The sequence below is a fragment of the Lupinus angustifolius genome, chromosome LG04, assembly GCF_001865875.1.
Source record: "Lupinus angustifolius cultivar Tanjil chromosome LG04, LupAngTanjil_v1.0, whole genome shotgun sequence".
Classification (NCBI taxonomy): domain Eukaryota; kingdom Viridiplantae; phylum Streptophyta; class Magnoliopsida; order Fabales; family Fabaceae; genus Lupinus; species Lupinus angustifolius.
In genome coordinates this window covers 3,275,170-3,301,017 of record NC_032012.1, presented here as the reverse complement: position 1 = coordinate 3,301,017, position 25,848 = coordinate 3,275,170, and the positions used below count along the sequence as shown (strand labels likewise).

The 25,848-nt window shown below is 33.2% G+C and overlaps 3 protein-coding genes across 3 annotated transcripts; 1 reads left to right on the top strand and 2 right to left on the bottom strand.

Annotated features, from left to right (window-relative positions):
- Nucleotides 560-2,068, bottom strand: LOC109345125 (probable transcription factor At5g28040). The gene is made up of 2 exons (XM_019583937.1): nucleotides 903-2,068; nucleotides 560-810 (listed from the first exon to the last, which is right to left on the bottom strand). The coding sequence occupies exon 1, from the start codon at nucleotides 1,923-1,925 to the stop codon at nucleotides 1,053-1,055; it is 873 nt and encodes a 290-aa protein (XP_019439482.1). The 5' UTR covers nucleotides 1,926-2,068; the 3' UTR covers nucleotides 560-810; nucleotides 903-1,052.
- LOC109345126 (glutathione S-transferase DHAR3, chloroplastic-like) lies at nucleotides 4,202-8,913 on the bottom strand. The gene is made up of 6 exons (XM_019583938.1): nucleotides 8,578-8,913; nucleotides 7,653-7,743; nucleotides 7,403-7,546; nucleotides 7,072-7,189; nucleotides 5,236-5,376; nucleotides 4,202-4,481 (listed from the first exon to the last, which is right to left on the bottom strand). Exons 1-6 carry the CDS (start codon nucleotides 8,801-8,803, stop codon nucleotides 4,395-4,397), a joined length of 807 nt encoding a protein of 268 aa, XP_019439483.1. The 5' UTR covers nucleotides 8,804-8,913; the 3' UTR covers nucleotides 4,202-4,394.
- Nucleotides 14,920-18,436, top strand: LOC109344545 (probable metal-nicotianamine transporter YSL7). The gene is made up of 6 exons (XM_019583308.1): nucleotides 14,920-15,253; nucleotides 15,774-15,937; nucleotides 16,032-16,129; nucleotides 16,236-16,370; nucleotides 16,565-16,754; nucleotides 17,301-18,436. Exons 1-6 carry the CDS (start codon nucleotides 14,920-14,922, stop codon nucleotides 18,414-18,416), a joined length of 2,037 nt encoding a protein of 678 aa, XP_019438853.1. The 3' UTR covers nucleotides 18,417-18,436.

Here is a 25,848-nt window from a genome sequence, read left to right as displayed (position 1 = left end):
CTAATGAGGAGTTAAAGAAAACTAAGAAGATTCATTCCATTTTTGGAAAGGAAATCTATTTGCAACATATCAGACGAGCTCTATTGTATAACGTAGTAAAAATGACAAATCTAAAATTAAACGCTATTCAAATTATCCTCCATTTGAAAGAATGTAAATTGGATTGATAACCAATACATTTCAATATAGCCATGCTGTGCAAGCATTAACTTCGCTTAGATCATCAGAAATTCTCTGATTCTGGCTTTGAAAAACGAACAAGGCATGATAAAGTCACAAAACCTTTGGATTGGCTCTTCCAGAGTGAAGAACACACTTCAAAGGAAAAAAATGAAAGATCTCAACCATCAATGAGAAAATAAGGGATTGATTCTAATAAATCCATAGGCTATTCCCCAATGCATTATTGAAAGTTTTCTTGATGCATTAGTGAATCTCAGACTTCTTTGTAATACAGAGCGAAAACTAACAAGCATATGTATTAGCAAACTGCTGTCTAAGCATGTTAAATTAGCAATAATTAAGCATCTATTCTCAAATTCAAGACAAATTTGAACTTTATAAATAAAAATAACAGTTGTACATATAATTTTATAACATTGTAAAAAATAAAACAGTTTTTTTTTGGGAAATTGTCAAACTCTACTTTAAGTACAGCATCACTCTAAGAAATAAGAAACCTTTAGGCACTTGCTTTGCTGCAATATAATACATAGGCCCTACTACACTGCATCAATCAAGTGCAATTGGCTGTTATAGGCATTGCTCATGCATGAAAAACTCCTGCTACTAAAACCTCAGTATGCATCGCTATGAAGAGAACAAATTAAAGTAAACATATATTTCAAATTCTATCAATAAAAATTAATGCAGCTCGGAAATTATGCACCAATATTACTTACATTGTATATTAACATATCTCTTGCCCCCTTGTGACCTCAAGGTTACTTCAAAACCTGGAAACAGTTCTTTTGCTTGTCAAGATAAGGCTACGTAACTCATCAGATCCCACTACCTAAGAGTCTTGTGCACATAGCCGCACTTTTTGTATATTAACACATTAGCTGAAATGCTGAATGCTGATTAAGAGAGTCCTCAATTACCAACCTCAAACGCTTAACAAACACATCCAACTCCAACGATCGTTGCTCCTGCCACCGCCTCCGAAAATTCATATCACCACAGAGAACCCCATGCCACAAAGAAACATCCTTCTTAGCATCTTCCACACACTCATCAAACACATCAAGCACAATTTTTGACGCTACCCCATCAATTTTCCCGCCACCAAAACCACTACTCACCTTCTCATTTCCCCCACCATCACAACGCTCACTCTGATTAGGGTTTTCACGATCAACCCGAATTCTGCCATCATCTTCTTCAACCCTGACCCTGCCACTGTCACCAATTCCCTTTCCATGGCTCGATTTGACCTCGACAAATGGCGAAACCGAAGCGAACTCAGCGCTCCAGAGCTTCCTGGAGAGATCGTACATTGCTCGATTGTGCGGTGAGAGCGCGGCAATGTCAAGGCCGCCGAGGATGCGGGAGGAGACGGCGCGAAACTTATTGCGCAAGCGGCGGAGCTTCTCGGAGAGCTGTGATTTGGTGTAGGGGTGACACGTGGCAGTAGAGAAGCGATGGTAGAAGATGTCCAAGTGTTTAGGAAAGACAAGGCCTTGTGATGCAGAGTCTAATAGCCCTTGTAGGAACCGGATCTCGTCCGGTTCGGTCCAGATTCGATGGAATTTGAAAGGGGATGAAGAATTATGATTATTAGTATTGGTATTGGGGTTAGGGTTTGGGTTTGGGTTGGGAGAGAGAGTGGGATTGTTGTTCGAGGAGTGGAGGGTTTTGCGTTTGATGGGAAGCTTGGGTTTGGAATTGGGAGGTAGAGGGACTAAGGGAGAGGTTGAGTCCATGGCTAAGGAGGGTCTGGTGTGGTGTGGTGTGGTGTGGTTAACAGGAACTTGTTTGGTTTGGTTAGTTTCAATTGAGATTTGAGAGGATTGGGTGCTATTTGGTTTGGGTACTTGTTGTTTACTACATCACAATTAGGGTGGTGTTAAAGAGATCATCACAATTTAGATTAAAAGGGAAGAGGTTCTTTCATCTATTATCATTGATGAGAATAAGACTTTTGGGAAGTTTGGAACGAAAACTATTTTTTTATTTTTGCGTAAAAAGATGTATTTATTTTTATTATATCATCTACCATATAAATTTAATTATTATCGACTCCTGAACAAAAAAAATACAAATGATTAGTAGATAATATTCATTCTGACTATAAATCTTTACTTTGATAATATATAAATATTACATTTTTCTGAATACAGAATAACAAAATGGTGACATAAATAGATAATGCTATATAGTTGGAGAATATTAAATAAGATTAAAAGATATTATAAATATAAACTACATTTTTAGTATTTCGGATGGGAATTTGATAATATGTATAAAGTTGGGAAACTAAATAAAAAATGTATCATCTTGGTTTGGTTAACATTTTAGAGTACCCCAAATTAGGTGCATATGAGATTAATTTAATTTAGACTTGATAATGTTTGAGATGTTTTTGGGTTTTATGTGAGTTGACCTCCAAGGTTCATTAGGGCTAAATCATGCCTCAGCTATATCACTACTTATAAAGATAATTATATTATACACTATGCATATCTTCATATATGCAATGAAATTCAAACTCATGTCCTTATGGAATGAGATGATTCATTACTGTCTAGATCAACTTTTATTGACTCAATAAGATTAGAGATAAAATTGGGTAACAAACTAATAGATACATTATATGAATTTGAAAGCTTATATGTAATAAAATCATGGAACTAAGATTATATATTTTTTAATTAAATATTATCAGCCTATTGATTTATATCATTACCTCCTCCTTATATAAGATTCTTTAAGAAAATTCATGTTGATTAGGGAACTTAGTAAATATAATTATTAGCATTAAGTTTATTAACATTTTTCAAAGTTTTCTCAATAATCATCCTTACAATTATTAGACTCATTATTTTACTCTTATCACTTAATTAATCATTTTATGGAGTTTAAATATGATTATTTTTTTAAAATAATAGTCGGTGCAGTATACAATTTGGATGTGGTTACATAAAAATATTTTTCTAAAATTCTTATAAAAATGACATGGAGTAGTATATCATTATTTAAAATATTATTGATTCAATTGTAAAACTTATTAAATACTAATACCTAATTATTAAAAAATTATAAATTATAAAGAATGTGGAACAGTAATACACATCGAAACAATTCAAATCATAATATGATGGTCTATTTTCTAAAACTTGAATATGAGACAAGTAGTTTCAGAAGGAGATTTGGACATTCCTATTCCAAATTTTACAATTCTCATTTGAACTTTTTTTAATCTTTTTTCGAGTTGTTATCCAAAACTAACGCCGTTGAGGTCAAGAATATTTGCATAGTTCATCATGTCATGTTACTTCTTTGCAAATGAAGTTTCAACACATACCTTGCATGGTTTCACTAGTAACTAGTTTATTATAAGATGGATGTTTTAAGTTAGTGCTACTTCAATTAATAGCGTCTTAGCATTCTCATATTTACCTCTTATTAAGGGTGGAAACATGCCAGACAGCCTATCAGGTCTATTACCTGGCCTATAACAGGCTAGGTCAGACCAGACTTTTTTCATTAACAGGCCAGGCTCAGGCTTTCTAAAAAGCCTATTTAGCTTAACAGGTCAGTCTTTAGGCCACCTAAAATGCCTATTAAGCCTAACAGACCGGCCTATTTAGTTATACTATAAATGAATGTTGAATTTATACTATTTTAATATAAATAATATTATTATATATGTAATATTGATATAAAAATGTATACAAAAATGTAATTTAATTATTAGAATTTGATGGACATAACTAAAAGTAGGCCTATAAGCCAATTTAAATGTAGACATAGTAGTCTATTTCATGACCATATAGTATAATAGATCTTTAAACATGCTAACAGGCCAGACCAGACTTTTAAACAGGTCAGGCTCAGACTTTAATTTTTTTTTAAACAGGCTAACAGGCCAGGCCCAGGCTCCTATATGCTATATAGGCTGGACCTGTTTAAGACAAAGCCTAACCTGGCCTGGCCTATTTCCACCATTATCTCTTATAGACACTTCATCACTAGCTTATGGAAAATAAAGAAAGTAATTATTATCATCTACATACAGTTTTTTCTGGCCTCCCCACCAAACATGCCCCACATTAAAATAGTATACCAGGGCTATAATAATATCAATTTCACATTCCAAGTACAGGAGAGTTCAGTATCAACACGGAATCACAATCAGGCTAGAATTGTTGATGGAAATTATAGGACAAATATCAGCCCTCCACTTTTGGACGCCAGCCTGCAATAACATCCTGTGGTTGTGCACGTGTTTTAATGAATGATTCCCTCGAGAATATATCCTGTATGTTCAGTATTATTAGCTATATTCTATATAGTAAACAATAAGTTAAACAAAAACTTCTAATAAATTATCAGCTATGCAATTAACTAACTCAATTAACTTCTAATGCCCCTAGAGGTAGCTAACTTCACCAATAGGGAAAAGGCTTTGGTTGTTGTTCTTACAGCACCACATTCTAAATTGACTTACAAGTTACAACATTGTGTCAATATTTTAACTTTTACAGCTGGCAAACATTTTTTTTGGGTTGTTGTTCTTACTACGAATGGTATTCTCTCACCCTATAAGTAAAAAATTAATCCCTTTCGGAATGTGTGGTTGCCCCTCCCAACAAGTGTCGCTCACAAGAATCAAATCTTTGACCTTGGTCTTTCTGGGGATCTAACGGGGCCTTACACCACTAGACCAACATCTTATTGGTACTGGTAAACATTCATGTACAAGAAATTTTAGGTACCCAGATGTTAGAGCATTTTCATTTGTGAAAATATTTGAGCTTTGGAGAAATTCCAAATTGAGATTTTTCTTCTTGCTGATAATCACTCATTTCCCTAATGTTTTTATCAACATGAACAATGTAGGATTATCTTATGGACACAATTTCCACAAATTTAACCAAATATTGTTTCAAGAAAACTGTCAGCAAATTAGAGTTTAATAGAAGTAGCATGCACACAATTCTAGATTTGGGAAATGCCTTCCTAAAGTACAAGAAACTTATATGTAGATAAGGGAGGTTCATTTTGACATACCTTGGTGTAAGACTTCAAAAATGAAAGTGAATCAGGTACTGTCCATTTCTTAAAATGCCCCAAAGCAATCTCCAAATGGTATAACTTTGGTCCAAGTGATAGGTCTGCAGCAGATATGTCTTTCCCATTGACAAAAGGACCCTAAAAGTAGAAAAAGATCATCAAATTAAATATAAAAAATGTAGGAAGCCTCAAAGATATTGACTGCCTATGGTCACCTTATTACAGCATGAGTTTCGTTTGGCACAGAAACTGTATTTAGTACCAACTGTTTTAAGCACAATGGCAGTGTGTATTATCAGTTAGCTACAGCCTACAGTTAGTTAGCTTCTTAGTCAGATTTTCAGAATGGTAGTTAATTAACCACGGTTATATTTAGAGATAGTTACCTATTAGCATTTAGACCATGTATAAATACTAAACTCACAGCTACTAATCGATGATTTGAAAGCATTATTCCTTAATTGAATCCTCTTTCAGATCATCTATTCTATGATATTTTCTCTTTTCTGAGCTTACTTGCTAGGCAAGTTTCTCGGCTTTCAACCATTTCTCCATCCCTTTCCTGCATTTTCTTGCATTTTGTTTCCAGATTCTTAAACATAAAAGCTTAGAAATGCCAAGTAGAGTTTTCCACTGACAGTGAAAAAGATATTAGCTTATATCTCCACCTACTAGGCTGGGATCAGGCAAGGGTGCCTAGTTTAGGAGGTTTAAATTCAGGGCAGCAGGCTCTATATTTGCTCAACAATTATGGGCAATAAGTCCCTAAATGATGTAAATCAAAGAATCAATGAACGACTTTGCTTTCGAAGAAACCCCTTTTATAAAAAAGGAAATTAATCCAAACATAAACATTAGATTCTTGATTCAAATTTTCCTAGAAACAAAGAAACCCCAAAATTTGCAGGTTCTGCTCACAGCAGTGAGACAGCACCTCAAATAAGTATTTGAGAACTGAAGTACAAAAATCCTGCATGAAAGACCATACCCATCTGAACTACACTCTAATAAGCATACTTGCATTTATGATTAATATATGCAGCATAATTAATTTCAAAATAAATACTTATTATCAATCACGAATCGCTGATTTTATTAGTTTTAAACCTAACCTAGTTCCTATAGAATAAATAACCTATTCAAGAAAAATAATTAAAACACTTTGTCTTGCTGAATAAATAACCTATTGAAGAAAAATAATTAAAACACTTAAATTCTTTGTTTACACTTTACAACATAACTCTTATCCAATTATAGAACAGTTTTACAAGTGACTAAATCCCACTTATTTATATTAAGTAGTCCACAATATAACATGCATTTATTCATTGACTCAATCGGATAAACAACTCTATTCAATTGACATGGGATTCTTATTTAAAATGTTGTATTGTGTAAATGGAGCATAAAAGGCACCACTGATGCATGTTGCAATAGTAAAGATAAAATAGACATATATGCATGCATGAATAGCAGAATAGATATGTAAGCTCCCATACTAAACCAAGAAATGTGCACAGAAAAGGCACAAATACAGAAGAGATGGGGGAAAGAAAGGCCATATAAAATTAGGGTAGGACTGAAGGAGATATTTTATTACAAAGAAATTCATGAATTTACATGGGTATTAGCTTGGGACAATTCACACTTCATTAGGCTTAAACCTTACCGAGTCTGGAAGTACAAATTTAGGTTCAGAAAGGGAACAACAATTCATGTGCAGATATTGGTACGTGTTAAAAAAATTCCAATGCATTTCCTCTAACGCTAAAAAATGTTTTGGTCCAAATCAACAGCCTAATCAAGATTCAAACAAAAATCAGAAAGTCATACATTTTCCTTGAGGTAGTCATTGAAAGAGCTCAGTTCACTTAGTAATGCTTGTTCTGTTGCATCATTGGGATCTTTGCTCTTGAGAAATCCAACAAATGTGGAAAAGATTTTTGACCCACTACATAAAAATAAAACATGCATTATATAAATGGAAAGCATTTAATATATTATCAAAACATTAAAGAATAAAAAGCTGCAGAGGAACAAAGAAACTATCTTTAAGCTTGTGTAATTGCATCACATCCCAGACATTTTCCGTCAAGCATAACAACTACATCTATAGCATCAATGAATCTTCAAATGATGAGGAAATCCAAAAGAAAACTCATACACTGTTGCCTTTTCAGGTGGGATTCCCAATGGTGGGCTGGGGTACTTCTCTTCCAGAGTTTGCGTGATGAAATCTGAATCTGGAACCCATTTGTCATCAATCTTAATCACAGGAACTTTACCCTCAGCATTGATTTGAAGGAACCTAAACCAGCAAAACAAGTGATAAGAAAAGGACTACTAATGTTGCCGTTTAAAAGTAATTCAGTTTAATGAAAATAGTAACTCCAATAAATGGACCAGAAGATCACCATTCTGGCTTGTTGGCCAAATCTACAAACTTGGGGTCATAAGGAAGATGTTTTTCCTCCAGTGTCAGCAATACCCTTTGGCAAAAGGGGCCTAAAAAGACAGACAAATAGATAAAGGCCATTGTCATTGCCAGTACCTACATCTTACAATTTAAGCAAAAATAGTGAAATACATCGAAAGGCCATTGTCATTTTCTTCTACTACACCAGTCCATGGCCGATCATAATTGCACAACAAAAACCAAGCATTTCCAAACAATGTCATAAAACATAATGTTTTTATTGGAAATCATGCCTATACACAAATCATTTAGAGCAAAATCTTTCTCAAATTTCATATATAGTTTTTCTAGGCCTCCCTTCATCTTCAGCTATCGAACTACCATTCATCTAGTCTACTCTCCTTAGTGAGACTTCTACCAGTGAGTTCATCACTGTAAGACCAGCAATTCCATTGAGAGATTATTTCTATTAGACTACAACACCAACTTGGTCCCTCGAATTTACATCGCGCAGAATGGTTCTAAGATTACAAAAACATAAATTTTGTTCCTCACACACACTGTTAATCAATTTGGTTCCTGACCATAAATGTTATAAGGTTCTCACACAGACCAAATTGACTGATGAGATGCAAAGTCAGAGAACGAATTTACATTTCAATCTTGTAAACCAAATTGACCAATAATGCCGAATAAGCATTTTACTCATCTCTATTTTTTCTTGTATTAGTGAAAATGGGAAAGTGAAAAATTCTAGATACAATGCATGTGGAAACAATGTAAGTCTAGATACATTATCCATCTTCACTCCTAAGTCCTAACCAAACATACCCCAGAATAGCATCATATACCATAACCCATATACATATTTCTCTTCAACATTAAATTAGTAACAATTAAAAGAGTAAAGTTTTGTTTTTTACAGTCTCCGAGCTTGTTGGGAGTGGTAATGGAAGATTTGACGATGATTTCAAATGGTTGGGAAGGAGGAGTAGAAGACATTGAAACCCTGAGAGTGGGAAGTTTCTTAGTTCTGAGTGGTCGGGAAATGAAGGTGTTGGTTGAAACGACGGCGTTGGACCGGAGAAGAAGGTGGTTGACGGTGGTGGACATGGCGCACGCGGAAGCTTGAATTCCGAGAGCGGACATTTTGAGTGAGTGGAGAAGGAGAAGAAGGAAGATGATGAGGTTAAGTTTGTTTCTGGTGATTTACGTGTCACTTTCACCTTTCATTTGGGATGGAATCTATTGGAGTACATGGTGTCCTATTCTTTGAGCTTCTGTTATGATGATTATCAACCTTAAAATTATATAGTTAAGGAAAAAGTATAGTTTTGGTTTTTCTTAATTTAATTTTTTTTTCTCTCTTTTTTTCTCTTCATCTTAGCCCTCAAATTTGATTACATTTTTGTCAACAACCATATTAAAGCCCAATCCATTATCCTCCAAGCCCAATTAACTTGAAGTTCATAATCCTCAATGATATTCAGTATATTATGAAGTTTTATTTTAGGAAAGTTAGTTAGCGCAGTTAGTTTTTTCTGTTTCAGTTTATTCTAATTTTGTTATGTTAATTGTATATAAGAGCAACTTGCATCTTTAGTAACAGATTTGTTTTATCATTTAAAATACATAGAGACATTATCTTCTTCCTCTTTCTTGTTTCTTATGTATTCTATCAGATCTTAGAATATTGCACACTGTCATTTTATGCTTCAACTTTTACTGTTTTCAAGTTAATATTTAATATTTATTGATGTGGTACTTTACGTGCCTTTTAGTTTATTGTTGTCAACTCATGTTGTTTTTTTCATCTTCACCCTTTGTATTATAAATTGAATTTATAATATACAATTACAATCATTCGAGAAAACCATATGTTATGTTCTATAGCTACAAACATAAAATACAACATTTATCCTACTCTACTATATTTTGTAAGGTTAAATCTTGTTACTTTCTCATACCAAAAGCTAATACAATTTAGTACTGAGTCGAATCATACTTACTCATTTACCTAATTTGCCTCAATCATGATCGATCCTAAATATGATTGAGTTTTATCATGTTTAAGATCAGGTTTTAATTCAAAAATCAGATCCGATCAGTATTTAAGGTTAGGTGATGGGACAAACATAACTCAATCTGACTTGTCTCATGGTTCCCTATTCCTCATGTTTGTATGTGTCTAGTCGATTATATGTATATAATAATGATATCTCTTTAACTCAAAGTATCATTGAATTTTCTAATTTTTCTATCATATATGTAAATGATTAACAAAATATGTACAAAATAACTTAAATGAGTAGCAAAAGGAGTGTTTATCGCTTTAGCATTTTCCATCTGCAACTTTTGTAACACTCTCTTAATATAGTGTTCTTGTGATAGCCAAAGTTTCTTTTCTTGCATATCTCGCATGATTCTTATACCAAGAATTTGCTTAGTAGCTCCCATGTCTTTCATGGCAAATGACTTGCCTAATTGCTTCTTTAACCTGTCAATCATGGAAATATTTTCCCAACAATAAGCATGTCATCAACATACAATAACAAGATGATGAAATCACCATCATCAAACTTTCTAATGAAGACACAATAATTAGAAATAGTCTTCTTGTAGCCTTGCTCACACATAACAGACTCAAACTTCTTGTATCATTATCGTGGAGCCTCGTTCAAACCATATAGACTCTTTCTCAACCTACGCACATTGTCTTCTTTCCCTTCAACAAGAAAACCATCAGGCTGTTTCATATAAATCTCTTCCTTCAAATCACCATGAAGGAAAGCAGTTCTTACATCCATTTGTTCTACTTCCAAATCAAGGGTAGTAGCTAAACTCAATACAATTCTAATGGATGACATCTTCACCATAGGAGAAAAAATCTCACTGAAATCAACACCTTTTATCTGTCTCAAAACCTTTAACCACCAATCTGGTTTTATATCTTGGAGATGTAGAATTACTTTCTTGCTGCATCCTGTAAATCCACTTGTTTTCCAAAACCTTTTTCCTTTTTGGCAATCTGACCAAATCAAAAGTGCGATTATCATGCAATGACTTCATTTCCTCTTACATTGCATCTAACCACTTCTTTTCTTCATTCTCCATGGCCTCATGATAATATTCAGGTTCTTCTCTGTCTCTCACAACAACATAGTCATCAGAAGGGTACCTAGTAGATGGCTTTCTCTCCCTATTAGACATCCGAAGTTGAACTTGAGGTGGTCCATGAACATCACCAAGATTCTCATCTTGTGACATCTCATGTTCATATTCACCAATATCAATGGGAAAATCTAATTCATCTCTAAGCTGTTGATCACCAACATAATCATGTTGTTCACCATTTTGAATGTTATTCTCAACTGTATCAAAATCATGTATAGACATCCAAAATGGATCAATATCAGACAATCTATTATCTTCCTCAAGTGTAGTCTTCTTCATCTTATCAATATCTTCAATGATTTTATCTTCCATGAACTTCACATCATGGCTTCTGACAACTTTTTCTCAACATGATCATACAACCTGTAGCCAAATTCATCTTCACCATAACCAATAAAGATGCACTGCTTTGTCTTTGCATCTAACTTGGACATTTCATCCTTTGGAACATGCATAAATGTCTTGCGCCCGAAGACTCGCAAATGTACTTGACATTCTTGCCAAACCAAATCTTGTTTGGCACCTCCACATTCAGAGCAACTGCAGGACTAAGATTAATAACATGCACTACCGTGTACAAAGCTTCACCCCAAAAATGTTTAGGTAATTTTGCTTCAGAAAGCATGCACCTAACTCTTTCAACCAACATTTTGTTCATCCTCTACGCTAAGCCATTAAGATGAGGAGTCTTGGGAGGAGTCTTTTCATGTCTAATACATTGCTGCTTGCAGTAAATATCAAATAGTCCACAATACTCATCACTGTTGTCAGTACGAATGCATTTCAGCTTCTTGCCAGAATGTCCCTCAACCAAAACATTCAATTGTTTAAACTTTTCAAGCACTTAGTCCTTTATCTTCAAAGCATAGACCCAAAGCTTCCTTGAACAATCATCAATAAAAGTAACAAAGTAAAGTGCACCACCAAATGACTTTACCTTCAATGGACCACTAACATCATAATGCACCAATTCAAGCAACTCTAACTTCCTTGAATGAGGATGTTTCTTAAAGGATACCCTAGTCTGCTTACCAGCCATGCAATGAGAACATTTTTCCAACTCTGCACTTTTCAATCTTGAAAGTACATCTTTTTGGCTAAACAATTCAACCCTTTTTCACTGATATGACTAAGTGTGCAGTGCCACAAAGAAGCCTCCATATCCATGGCATTCACACTTTCTTTAGCAATCAAAGCTTTTGTCTAATACAGTTTAGAAACTTTCTCCCCTCTGGCCACAACCAAGTTACCTCTGGTGAGTTTCCATTTTCCAGAACCAAAGTGATTATCATAACCACCATCATCAAGTATATGCACAAAGATCAAATTGAAATGAACATCTGGAGCATATTTAACTCCTCTCAACAACAATTGCACTCCCATGGTGGTATGCAAGCAAATATAACCAATACCAACTACCTTTGACACACCATCATTACCCATCTTCAACACTCCAAAATCACTAGAAGTGTAAGATGTGAAGAAATCCTTCCTTGGTGTAACATACAATGTAGCTCCACTATCAATTATCCACATACTCTCATCTGATACAAGATTAACAGAATCACGGTCATGAAGAATAATAAGATCATCACAAGTGACAGTAGTAACACAATCATCATCACTATGATTCTTCTCGTTCTGCTTGTCCTTCTTGTCTTTGTTCTCCTTTTTCCATTGAAAACAATTCTTCTATATGTGACCTGCTTTATGACAATGGTGACACTCCACATTCTTGTATCTAGACATGGACGTACTTCTTCCCTTTTCTCTATCACCTTTCAGTTCCTTTATATGACTTCTCCCTCTGTTTTCATTAACAAACACCTCGGAATGAGATGAAGTACCATGTGTCTTTCTTCTCATCTCCTCATTATGAATACTTCCCTTTGTACTCTCCAAAGAGACAATACCATTAGGGGCAGAATTTGTAATTGAAACTCGAAATATTTCTTAAGAATCTGGTAGAGTATTTAGTAGTCATAGTCCCAACACTTCATCATCAAACTTGATACCCATTCTTGATAATTGATCAAGGACACCTTGCAAATCATTCAAGTGTTTGAAATAGAAGCTCATTCCTTGTACCTCAAATTCATCAAAGAATTCAACAAGTATAATTTATTATTCCTTGATTTAGAAGCATACAAGGATTCAATTTTCTCATTAGAAATGTGATTGTAGACATTGTCTTCTACATATTGCCGAATGAAACCACAAACTTGTTGATGTTAAAAACTCAAATCCTCATCAGACTTGGACTCTGACTTCTCAATAGCAAACACATGCATATGCAAATTCTTTACAAATAATAAATCTTTCATTTTTCCTTTCGAAAAGTGATGGTTAGTGTCATTCAAACATACCATTCTATGTGTATTTGCCTCCATCATTCAAGCAAGCCAAATAAGCTCAAACCCCAAAGAGCTCTAATGCCACTCTGATGGGAAATTCAATACAATAACAATGAAAACTCTAACATAGTATATGCATCAGATAGTAATTTCTCCAACTTGCTAGAATCTATGAGGAGCAATAACAAATAATGCAATAATAAGAATACACAATGAACACCATAATTTTAACGTGGAAAACCTTCTCAATGTGAGAAGTAAAAACCACGGGCACAAGCTAGTCAATCAAGCTCCACTATGATCAAAATAGGAATACAAGAGTGTCTTCAAAATACAGTATAAAATATGCTCAACAATACATCATACAATAGAGCAACAAACTTGAAAATGAGAACATAAAGTTGTAGAAAAAACCAGAAAAACAGCCATTGTTTTGGCTCGTTTTCTATCATCTCGGACGTCGTGTCACGGATCCAACCGTTCACAATGAAATACTATAAGCTGTGAACCTTCTGTCCAAATTTCATCCCGATCCAATAGTGAACGAAGATGCAGTCGCAAATCTCCCGTAGCTGCTCTGAGTTCCTGTGGGTTGATTCTTTCAACTCCTCTCTCACTTTTCTATTGTCTCTTTTTGCATAAACTGATTTCTATGCTTCCTCATCTAACCCCTATCCATTAGATTAAGTGGGACAAGTGAGTTTTGCTCAACTGAATCTTTCTCCGTATAGAAATGGAGCCCAAACCTAACAATACATGGAAGAAACATAAACAGAACCAAACTAAATTATTTTGTTGCGTTTATTTTTATCTTCTTTTAAAATCGAATAAAACTACACTCTTCTACGCTTACTCGAGTTAAAGCATATTTTACATTCTACATATTAAAGTTCATCGATCAAGATTACTAAATATGATAGATACGTTAGTTTTTTATACTTTAGTTAATGAATGTGTTTTATAATTCTTTTAAATTGGTCCACTTTAATATTTAAAGTGCAACTGGTATTTAGAAAATCTCATTTATTTTTTAATGATAGATTTCTCATAAGAGAAAAAGTATACCGTAGGGACATTATAAAAGTTTTATATGTTGTCATTGTATTATCAACCATTCATATTTAATAATTATTAATTCTTCAAAAAAGTAATACAAATAAATAATAAATAATATATTGATTATCTATAAATATTTATAGTGATGATACATTCATATTATATTCTTCTTATAATTAGTTATATTTTGACTATTTCAATAGAAATGTATTTTTTTTTAAATGTTTACTTCATTTCTTTAGAACTATGTATGTCTCAAATTCTTTTTTTCAAGGGTCAATTTTAGTTCTTCATACATATATCATATCTGTCAAACCATGGCTAGAATTAGAGCCGCAAGGTGTAAAATTAAACCAATTTTGCCTTATTTACACATCTAGTTTTTTTAGCCATCTCACTCACAACCTATTCAGAAACATTTCCACCCTTAATTTTAAATAAACATTTATAAATTTTTAACTCACATTACATGTAAGAACCAATTCTGGAAAAGTAATAGACTACAAATTACAAAACCATACAAAAATGTATAACCGTCATTTCAGTTTTTCTGTTATTTTCAATAACGCCCAACACAAACTTCACCACCTTTATATTGAAACCATTGTTTGATAAACATATAGAGTGAACATTGGTGCAACACAAAAAAACAAGTTTTGGGTATAGCAGTATATGCATACAATGAGAAATATAGAAGAAGATGAAGATTCTTATCAGGGTGAAATGGCATTCAGAAAAACAAGTATACCACCATGGAACAAACAAATCACATTAAGGGCAGTGGTCATAAGCTTTGTCCTTAGCATCATTTTCAGCTTCATTGTGTGTAATCTCAACTTCACCACAGGAGTAATGCCATCCCTTAATATAGCTGCAGGGTTCATGGGTTTTGCTGCCATAAAGTCCTACACCACAATGCTAAACCATTTTGGCATTCTCAGACAACCCTTCACTCGCCAAGAGAATATTGTCATCCAAACCTGTGTTATTGCCTCCTCTGGAATCACATTCAATAGTGAGCTTTTGTTTCCTTAATTATTATTGTATTAAAAAACGATATTACAAATGATAATACTTACATGACAAAATTAAAATATGTTGAAGTGGGTCCAAATAATGAACTTTTATATAGATTTGACTTATCATTCTTGTTGATATTTTCTGCATTTCTCCCCAATTTCATGCAGGTGGAGATTAATATTATTATAAAATTAGAGTCGTAAGATATGGTCAATTTGGCATAGAGGATTTGAATTCCTAATAGTTAGGGCAAAGAGTTTAAGAAACATAATGAATGAAGTTATTAATGAGAATTTCACCTATAATAAAATACTAACATATTAACATTTATCGATAATAAAATAAATATTAATATAAAACTAGAAATAATTTATCATACGTATATGTGTCTGAAGTATGTTTAGATCATATTCTAAATATTTAAAGATTGAGCTAATAATTAATTGTTCATACAGCATATAAATTCATATTAATTTTGTGTTTTATAAAACTTGGTCTTTGCTTCTTGTGAATAGGTGGCATTGGTAGTTATTTAATTGCAATGAGCCCAGCGGTTGCTTCTCAAATCAGTGAGGGGAACACACCAATTAATACAAAGCAACCTTCCCCTGGTTGGTTAATTGGTTTTCTCTTTGTTGTTAGCTTTGTGGGCTTGTTCTCTATTGTGCCTCTAAGAAAGGTTAGTAAAAAGGAACTTGAATTTGGTAATTGAACCTTCATAAACATTTTATTATAGTTTATTAAATGTAAATTTTCAAATTGGCATTTTGCAGTTAATGATTTTGAAGTACAAGCTAACATATCCTAGTGGAACTGCCACAGCTGTTCTTATCAATAGCTTACACACACCAAAAGGAGCAAAGCTAGCAAAGTAATTATTAATTAATATTTTTTATCAGCATTAATTAATTAAAATTATTATAACATTTCTAAATTTGTTTGGTATAAATTTAATCCTATTATTCTTATATATTCAGGAAGCAAGTTGTTTTACTCTTCAAAAGCTTTTGTGGAAGCTTTTCTTTTGCTGGTTTTCAATGGCTCTTCGCTGCAGCAGATGGTTGTGGATTCAGCAATTTTCCCATATTTGGCCTCCAAGCCTATAAACATAGGTATGCATATACATTTTTTAATCTATATATATATATATAGATACACATTTCATCTTATTTTATTTAAAATTGTTTGGAAAATGGAATGGAGAATAATTTCTATATTCAAGATTATTGAACTCCTTTTTCAACAAACATTTTTATCCACTTAATTGACCCCAAAACTATTTTGTTATGAATATGTGGTTTCACAGATTCTACTTTGATTTCTCGTGCACCTATGTTGGAGTTGGAATGTTGATTCCTTATATGGTAAATATATCTTTGCTTCTTGGAGCAATAATCTCATGGGGTATTTTGTGGCCATGGATTGAGCAAAAGAAAGGCATCTGGTATAGTGCAGATTTATCTCCTAGTAGTCTATATGGCATCCAAGGATATAGGGTACATTATTCTATTCCTTCCTCCACTAGCAAAATCTATTTTGACAATAATTTGTTTACTCTTTTTTTTTTTTAAATTGTGCAGTATTAAATATAATATAAGAGTTGGTTAATTTATGAATTTGATTCAGATCTTGATTCTGATTTTCGAAAAATGTTATTTATAATTCTTACTCTTTTTTATAATGGTACATTGATCAATATTGAACTTTCTTGTAACATGTAATGAGTTATTACCCTTTATGTTATTTTTAATATATTTGCTTATTCAAAAAAAAGATATGTTATATTGGGAAATTATCAAAACAAATTTTTTATTTATGTATATACAACATTACCTAAGATAAAATATTCACTTTTGGTCCTTAACCTCACCCCAAGGCTCAATATAACAAACCCTAGAGTTTTAAAAATCCTATAAAAAAATCAGCTGAGTTGGTTATATGACTACTTAAATCCAAACTCATGTGCTTTTCCCTCTTCCCTTAAGAAAAAAATTATGTTAGTCTACAAGAAAATGATGATTTAAATAAAAATTTATGAACAGGTGTTTGGAGCTATTGGGTTGATGCTTGGTGATGGTCTTTACCATTGCATCTCCATGCTAGGACAAGTTGTCTATAATCTTAGATTAAACTACTCCAAGAAAAATGAGCTACCATCCACTATAATTGATTATCAAGACTCAAAAGTGGATTATGATGATCAGCTTCGGAAGGAGTACTTCTTGAAAGATCAGATTCCAATTTGGGTTGCTTGGACTGGTTATGTAATCCTTGCAATTATTTCCATCATGACTGTGTCTCATATATTTCCACAACTAAAATGGTATCATATACTGGTAACTTATCTCATTGCTCCAATTCTAGCTTTCTGCAATGCTTATGGATGTGGCCTCAGTGATTGGTCTTTAGCATCTGGCTATGGAAAAGTTTCCATTTTAATATTCAGTGCTTGGGTTGGTCTACCCGATGGAGGAATAGTTGCTGGTCTTGCATCTTGTGGAGTCATGATGAACATTGTTTCCACAGCTTCTGATTTGATGCAAGATTTCAAAAGTGGGTATCTCACACTTGCATCACCTCGCTCTATGTTTTTCAGCCAAATTATAGGCACAGCCATGGGTTGTGTTATATCACCTGTGATCTTTATGTTTTTGAACAAAGATTCCACTATTGGTGACCCTGAAGGTAAATACCCAGCACCTTATGGCCAAATTTATCGTGGGTTGGCCCTTCTTGGAACAAAGGGTTTCTCTATTCTCCCTAAGCATTGTCTAGAACTAACTATCATATTATTTTTCTCTGCAATGATTATTAATATAATACATGATGTGTTGTTACATTATGAAACCAAGTATAGGCTACATAGGTTTGTTCCAAATCCTATGTGTTTGGCCATACCATTTTATCTTGGTGGGCACTTTGTAATTGACATGTGTATTGGGAACTTGATTATCTATCTATGGGACAGAAAGAACAAGCATCAATGTAAAGATTATGCTCCTGCACTAGCATCTGGACTCATTTGTGGTGATTCTTCATGGAATGTTCCTGCTGCTATGCTTTCTTATCGGCAAATTAACCCTCCAATTTGCATGAAGTTTTTATCTGCCCCTGTGAATCAAATGGTTGACACCTTTTTGAGTAGTGGTCACACATGATGTTGCTTTCAAAGAATGGTGTTCAATTTTTTGTATTATTCTTTGGACCTTGTTCTAGCTTGTAAAATTATTTATTCATATATTTTTACATGGGTTTGAAAATTTTGTATATTGTCATTCAAATTTCTATTCTAGTCATGTTCAACACGTAGTCGTCAAACAATTCCATCTAACGAAGCATTTATCTACACATCAAACATTCACATAGTTAATTAATTTGCAACATAATTAAGTGAGTAGATAAGGCAAATGACATGTATTTGTGAGATAGGTTCCATTCTTGTGGTTGGTTTGTTTGCGAATTAAATTTTGAAGGAAAATGAAAGATAAAACTTAAGAGCCATCAAATATACTGTTATTATGATTTGGAAACTTATTTTGTCATTCTCTCCCCTCCAAAACTCATCTCATAAACACAAATTTAGGGTACTTCTCACACTTAGTACTTTACTCTACCTCTAGGGAAATTAACATGATTGACCCCTTACCTCATTTATGAGCTAAATGAGTGTTCAACGACCTGTAATAACTTCTTTCTCGGATCATTAAGAAAGAGCAAGGCAATCTGGACAACATTCACTACGCCATATATCGTAATAAACAGCGGTCATTCAACGATGCAATTTTGAATGACGCTGCTGAAAATGAGGCGGAAGAACATGAATAGTACATAACAAAGTAGACGTTGTCAATTTATGTAACTTCAACACAACATTCTTGACAATGCACGGTTGAACATCAATAATGTAGCGCTGACTTGAATGGTTTATTTTTAACAACCCATTTGATAGAAAGCGAAAGCGCTGTTGACATGAATATATTTAACAACACATATTTAAGGAAGCGCTGTTAAAGATGACATAGTAACCGTACTTGCTTAATTATGCATTGTTGATGTTTTACGACTTTTTAAGCGTCTGAGAAATTAATGGTGGAGTAGTTATGCGTCTCTTCATTTGTTGAAATATTAATGGTTGAGTGGTTATGCGTTTCTTGGTTGTTGAAATATTAATGATTGAGTGATTATGCGTTTCTTGGTTGTTAAAATATTAATGGTTGAGTGATTATACGTCTTTTCGTTTGTTAAAATATTAATGATTGCTCATCTTTCACTCAATGTTCTAATTCATGAGTAAGCTAAGAGCATAAGAGTATGTTCATGAAGATATTACTAAAAAAAAGAGCAAAAACACTCAGATATGTACAGAGGAATTGAGGAAAAAATTGTGTTTCTATTTCAGAATCATGTTAAGGAGGTTTTTAACAAGTTTTGATTTCAGAAGGAAGGTTGCTGTCGTACAAGATTTGTGTGAGATGAAGCAATTGAAAGTAAATAAAAGGAAAAGGGGAATGAATTATTTAGTTCATTGATCTCTTTCAATTATTATTTATCTCTTTCAATTATTTTTCTTCATCATCTGCAGCAATTCCTAAAGTTCATTGATTTCCTTCATTCGATTTTCATGGGAAAATGACCGAGATTTTAAAAGGAAATCTATGAACTATTCTACAAGATTTGTGTAGAGGAGTCGAAGAAAAAATTGCGGACAAAATTATTTCCTCTTCTACCAAATTATTTAATTCATTATATTCGGATGTACCAAATCTTTTAGTTCATTATAATGTATTTTGTATCTCTGAATGAATAATAAAACAATTATTTTGGATGTTAATTTCTGTGCTTGATAATTATTTGGATGATTATTCTCTTTAATATTTTTGCATTGTTCCTTATTAATAAACACAATAAACAAATTATCAATAATTAATAAATACAAAAACAAATTAACAAAATATAATGTTTAATATTTTATCCAGTTTCGTATTAATAAACACAATTATATAATAATAATCTACTTCATGTTAATTTAAATAAATTCATGTTGTATAAATATTTTCTAGTTATGTAAAATGTTAATTTAACAGCGCATAACTATGAATACGTTGTTAATTTGGAAAATGAGTTCAGTTTAACAACGCGCATAATTATGACTACGATATCAATTAGATTCTATTCAACAGCGCATAATTCAGATAACGCTGCCAATTAGATTCTAATCAACAACGCTACTTCTAGGTAGCGTTGTTGATATGTTAATGAAAATAAATAGTAAACAGCTGGATACGCAACAACAGCGCAATCCTTATTATGTGTTGTTGAAGATGTTGATACAACAGCGTTACGTTAAATATGTGTTATGGAAGATGTCATGTTTATAAAATGAGTGGTGTACAATTGTATACACAACAACAACGCAATCATTAATATACGTTGTTGAAGATGTCAATACAACAGTGCTAATGTTAGTATGCGTTGTTGAAGAGGTCAATACAACAACGATACCGTTAATATGCGTTGTTAAATGATTACTATAATTTAAATATCTAAAACCTGAGTCTTTTCCTCTACGCTCTCAAACTTACTCAAAAAAGAAATCCTCACACTCTAAGCAAACCCTCACACTCTAAGCAAACCCTCATAAACCTAAAAAAAACTTCATCAATGGCTTTCCAAAGTGGCGATCATGTATCTCACAGTGGTGACAAAGCTACACCGACTCCATAAGACAAACAAATCGTTGTTCAAAAAGGACCTCTACTTGGAATGACTTTCATGAAGAATGTCATTCGGTCAAGAAGCAAGGATGTGAAAATAGAAGTTCAATGGAACTCTAAAGGCCAACCATTAAACAAGAAGGGTGGCAATGCATTGGTAAGCTACATTCATGTTGTTGTTAGGTAGAATCTGAAGCTAACAATCAATAAATGGAGTGATGTAGAGAATATTGTGAATGAGCGTATTAGGAATGAAATAAGAGTAAATTTATTTTTTCTGTTTTTGTGTTTTCATGCAATGTATGTATATGCGTTACGTTTTCATGCAATGTACGTATATGCATGCAATATATAATGTATATGTGTTTTTATTTCAGGCAACTTTTGATGTTGATGAAGAGCATAATATTATATCCTTAAATCGGCTGGCAAGGCTCTCCGATAATTTCGAACTGATGCCGGAAACTCAGAGATGCTGATGGCAATGTCAACCTAAAACCTCCAACTAAATATGCAAATATCATTGATGAAGACCTACGCACACAAGACGAGTCTTTCTTGGTAAAATCATATTCTTTGTATTGACTTTTGTATATATGTTTTTGTATATGATTGTTGATATTAATTTTGTTTATTGTTTCAGAAATTAAGTAATGAAAACCGCAAGAGGGAATCCGAGCCTTTATATCCATATCGAGCTTCTCGAGCGGGTATAGAGGAATCGAGGAAAGAATTGTAAGTATTGTTAATTTGTATATTATTGGTTATGTTTTGTATGTAAATGTATCTAATTACATTATTATTGGTTATGTATTGTTAGTTTGAGAACAAAATGGATACAACTATGACTCCACATAGAGTAGAACTCGATGTTCTATGGGTGGATTCCCATAAGAACAAGGATGATGTCATCGATAATGAGGAAGTTCAAGAAGCGACAAGACGTGTTGTAAGTGCTCATATTTTTTAATTATACTTAATTTCCATACTTTTTTATCAGAATGTGATTAATTAACATTAGTTTTATCTTGATTTGTTAGGTTTCCCTAAAAGAAAAGGAGACAAACCCGGATAGTCGCATAATACTTGACAAGGCACTAGGGCTGCCTATCTACCCTAGCCGTATCTGAGATGCAGGATTTGGGGTTAGTCAGCGAACATTTGTACCTCATCCAAAGCGTGCAACCAAAGCTCAAATGAGCCAGGTTCAAAATCAACTAGATGGCCTCATGCAATAGTTCAACGAATTTGAGCAATCAATGAAGGCGAAGGAAGCTGAGTGACAACAACTAGCTAGTAATGTTGCCATTGTACCTTCAACTGTCAATGAGAGTTGCACTACACCTGCACCTTACAACATTCTCATTCCATTCTCATGCCTGGGGTAATTTAGTTAACTTATTTTAATTTAGTCGTTAACTAACTATATGTTTTAACTTACGTACAGGGAATCCGTTCTTGTAAACTTTTCCTAGATACCCCAACTAGCCGAGTAGTGGGTGTTGGGAAAGTGCACAAGTTGGCCGATGTTATGCTGCATAATGCACGTATCCCACGCCATCATGTGAAGGTTTCGATTGACATTGCAATCGATGATAATGTGTTGCTGCCAATTCCTCTCGATGAGGATATCTTCACAGTTGGAGGGGCTATAGACACTTTTGTGGTTTGGCCAGTAGACCTTGTTCAAGTAATTCCTCCTAAGGTATGATTTTTCACCTTATGCTCACTCATATTATATATATATTGATCTATAATTGATATGTTTTTATTGAATATTTCAGGAAAATGTGCATTTCATCCCCGATTGCACCCAAAAGTCGAAGCCATCTTCGGGGAATGTGAGCTCAAAGCCATCAACTGGTGATGTGAGCTCCAAGAAGACTACCAACTATTGTACTCAGCTGATGGAACATGTATAGAAGATGAGAGATGATATGATAATTATATCAATTCCCAAGGAAATCTACGGGGATAATGTTGATGAATATGTTGGTGTGACTGAAGTCAAGGATGTATATAAATGTGATTGTATAGGTGCAAGTGTTGTATGTATATATATGAGATAAATTATGTTTTCTTAACTTCTCACTTATGCATGGCGGTGTGTTATAATTAACTAACATTTGTGTTATATATATTAGGTACTTGTATGAATTTTTTTTAAGGTAAATAAGACAAAGGTGATGTTCATATCCCCACACCATACCGCTTTGATGTCGCATGAAAAAAATGAGATTGGGGAAAAAATAGAATGAATTATAGATAATCTCATCCATCATAAAGAAGATGCATATTTATTTCTTGCACCTTTTAATACCGGATGAGCATATTGTAATTGTCTTTTATATTTCTTTCTTTAGTATGTTTGTTGTGCTTAACATTTTCTAACTATGTACATATGTTTTGTTAGGCAATATTGGATTTTGGTTGCCATCAATCGAGTAAATGAAGAAATATATTACTTTGACTCATTGGTGTGTGGTGATATGAACAACTACGCCGCTATGAAATAGATGTTTTCTAAGTAAGTGGACTACTCATTTAAACTTTTAGTTACACTTTCATTTTCCTAGTTATTTATTAATTAAGTACATTTTCTATTGTTTAGTGTGGTGAAAGTTTACAAATTGAAAAATCGTGGTAGAAACAAGTTACGAAATCCCAACAAAATCAAGTGGACTCGTATAAAGGTATTGGCACAAATCATCTCAAACAATTATATGTGTAATGGCCAACTAATGTTATGCTTATATGTTTACTTCATTTTAATTGTAGACCCCTTGCCAAACAAACTAGGTAGATTGCGGCTATTACGTGGTGAAATTCATGAAGGAGATCATTAAGCAGTGGCCAACTATTGAAATCAAGTTTGTTGGCAAATCATATACAGGTGACCAAATCAACCACATTAGAGAACAATGGTCAAAGTTTGTACTTAGTTTAGTAGATTAGTTTTCCACATATTGTAACTTAGGGAATTCAATTAATGTTCAATATAATGTATATGATCTGGTCTATGTAATATATATGTTTATGTAAACAATGTAATTAATATTCAATATATAAATTCAGTTGAAATTCATTTGTGTTCATATAGTTGTCATTTGGTGTTTCTGTATGCATTCATTTTGTTGTTATGTTCTGTTTCTGTATGCATCAGGATATTTTCTGTTGTGTGCATAACGTTAATTTGTAGAATTAGGAATAATGGTCTTCGACAACGCTTTTGTATGATTGTGTTGTTGTTATACCCATACAATAGCGTTTTTTTTTAACAATGCACTATTGATTATGTTGCATTCAACAACACATTCTCAAAAAAGCATTGTTGCTTTCATTGAATCATGAATAAAAAAACGTTGTTGAATACTTATTTCTCATTCATTTTCTTTTAGCTATACAACAGCGCATGCGGTAAGAAACATTGTTGATATGATCAAAACTATTTCCTCTGCACTTAATCGCTTAACACAATGCTTAATCGATTAATTATTTGGATGTTATTTATTTTCATTATTAATTGTTCTATATATTTAATTAATTGTCATTAATCGAATGTCATTACGTAATTATTAATTTGAATTTCATTAAAAAAATGAATTAGTAAAAAAATGATTATACCTTCCACATCGTTTCCTTAAGATTGCGATGTGGAACTCTTACCTTCATATTTGAATGGAGAGTTTTCCCATAGCGTTTCCTTTAGGTTGCGCTATTGATTAGGTATCATTGACATCGACTTCTTCATTATGCGTTGTTGAAGATACTATCAAACCTTAAAGAATTAAAATTTTCTCGCATTCTCATACATTCATCAACAATCCCAACATTCATTTACTCAGCAGCGAAACGCATTTACTCTCAAAATCGACCTCAAAAATCATTCAACCTCAAAATTATTCACTCATTCAACACCGAAAATCATTTACTCATTCAACACGAAAATCATTCAATGCCGACTTTGAAAATCCTTCACTCGTTTAACCTCAAAATCATCATTCACGCATTAACACCGAATTGAAAGTGAGTTTTTCTTATAGTTATTTCCCTTTTTAATTACATTATATTTATCTTGAATTGAGTTATAAATATTTTCCTTATAAATGAGTGAAAGTGATTTTACTCATTTAGGTTACATTATGAGTTAGGGTTCTGGTCATAATAATGTATTTTCTCTACGTGGCGAGCTTAATTCCAATCCTTAGGGATTTATGCTCATTAATTCCAAGCCTTAATAGAAAATGGATCGAAAATGGAGGAGTGTCAATTGATTGACGAAGGAGTATGAAAAAGGAGTGAAATCATTTGTTAGGTTTGCAATTGAGAATGCTGAAAACCCTAATAGAATTGTATGTCCTTGCTTAAGATATTACTCAAACTGAATTACTCCAGATGAGTTAAAATGTCATTTAGTGTGTCATGGTATTAATCAAAGTTACACATGTTGGAGAGACGAGAGATGTTATGGATTATGATGATGAGATGCATATGAAATACAACTACACAAATGCATATGATGATGATCGTTCCGAGGAAATGGCAAACGTTGTCGAAGAGGATATTTAGGATTGTCCTGAGATGTTTCAGCGATTGATAAGTGATGTTGAGAAATCATTATATGATGGTTGTACAAAATTCACAAGATTGACAACGATGTCAAGGTTGTATCAGTTGAAATCTGTTAATGGATGGACTGATAAGAGTTTCACCGACTTGCTTGCACTTCTAAAGCATATGTTGTCGGAAGATAATGTGCTCCCTTCTCGAACCTATGATGCAAAACAAATGTTACGTTCCATAGGCATGGACTATACTAGGATACATGCTTGTGAAAATAATTGCATCTTATTTTTTAATGAGTATACTTCATTAA

Bases quoted from the DNA above. Each gene is read 5' to 3' on its own strand.
- LOC109344545 (XM_019583308.1), top strand. From the start codon at position 14,920: ATGAGAAATATAGAAGAAGATGAAGATTCTTATCAGGGTGAAATGGCA. The intron at 15,254-15,773 runs GTGAGCTTTTGT...TCTTGTGAATAG, and splicing joins CTCTGGAATCACATTCAATA to GTGGCATTGGTAGTTATTTA. The intron at 16,371-16,564 runs GTATGCATATAC...GTGGTTTCACAG, and splicing joins CTCCAAGCCTATAAACATAG to ATTCTACTTTGATTTCTCGT.
- LOC109345126 (XM_019583938.1), bottom strand. From the start codon at position 8,803: ATGTCCGCTCTCGGAATTCAAGCTTCCGCGTGCGCCATGTCCACCACC. The intron at 7,547-7,652 runs GTGATCTTCTGG...TTGCTGGTTTAG, and splicing joins TTGGCCAACAAGCCAGAATG to GTTCCTTCAAATCAATGCTG. The intron at 7,190-7,402 runs GTATGAGTTTTC...ATTTTTATGTAG, and splicing joins CCACCTGAAAAGGCAACAGT to TGGGTCAAAAATCTTTTCCA.
- LOC109345125 (XM_019583937.1), bottom strand. From the start codon at position 1,925: ATGGACTCAACCTCTCCCTTAGTCCCTCTACCTCCCAATTCCAAACCC.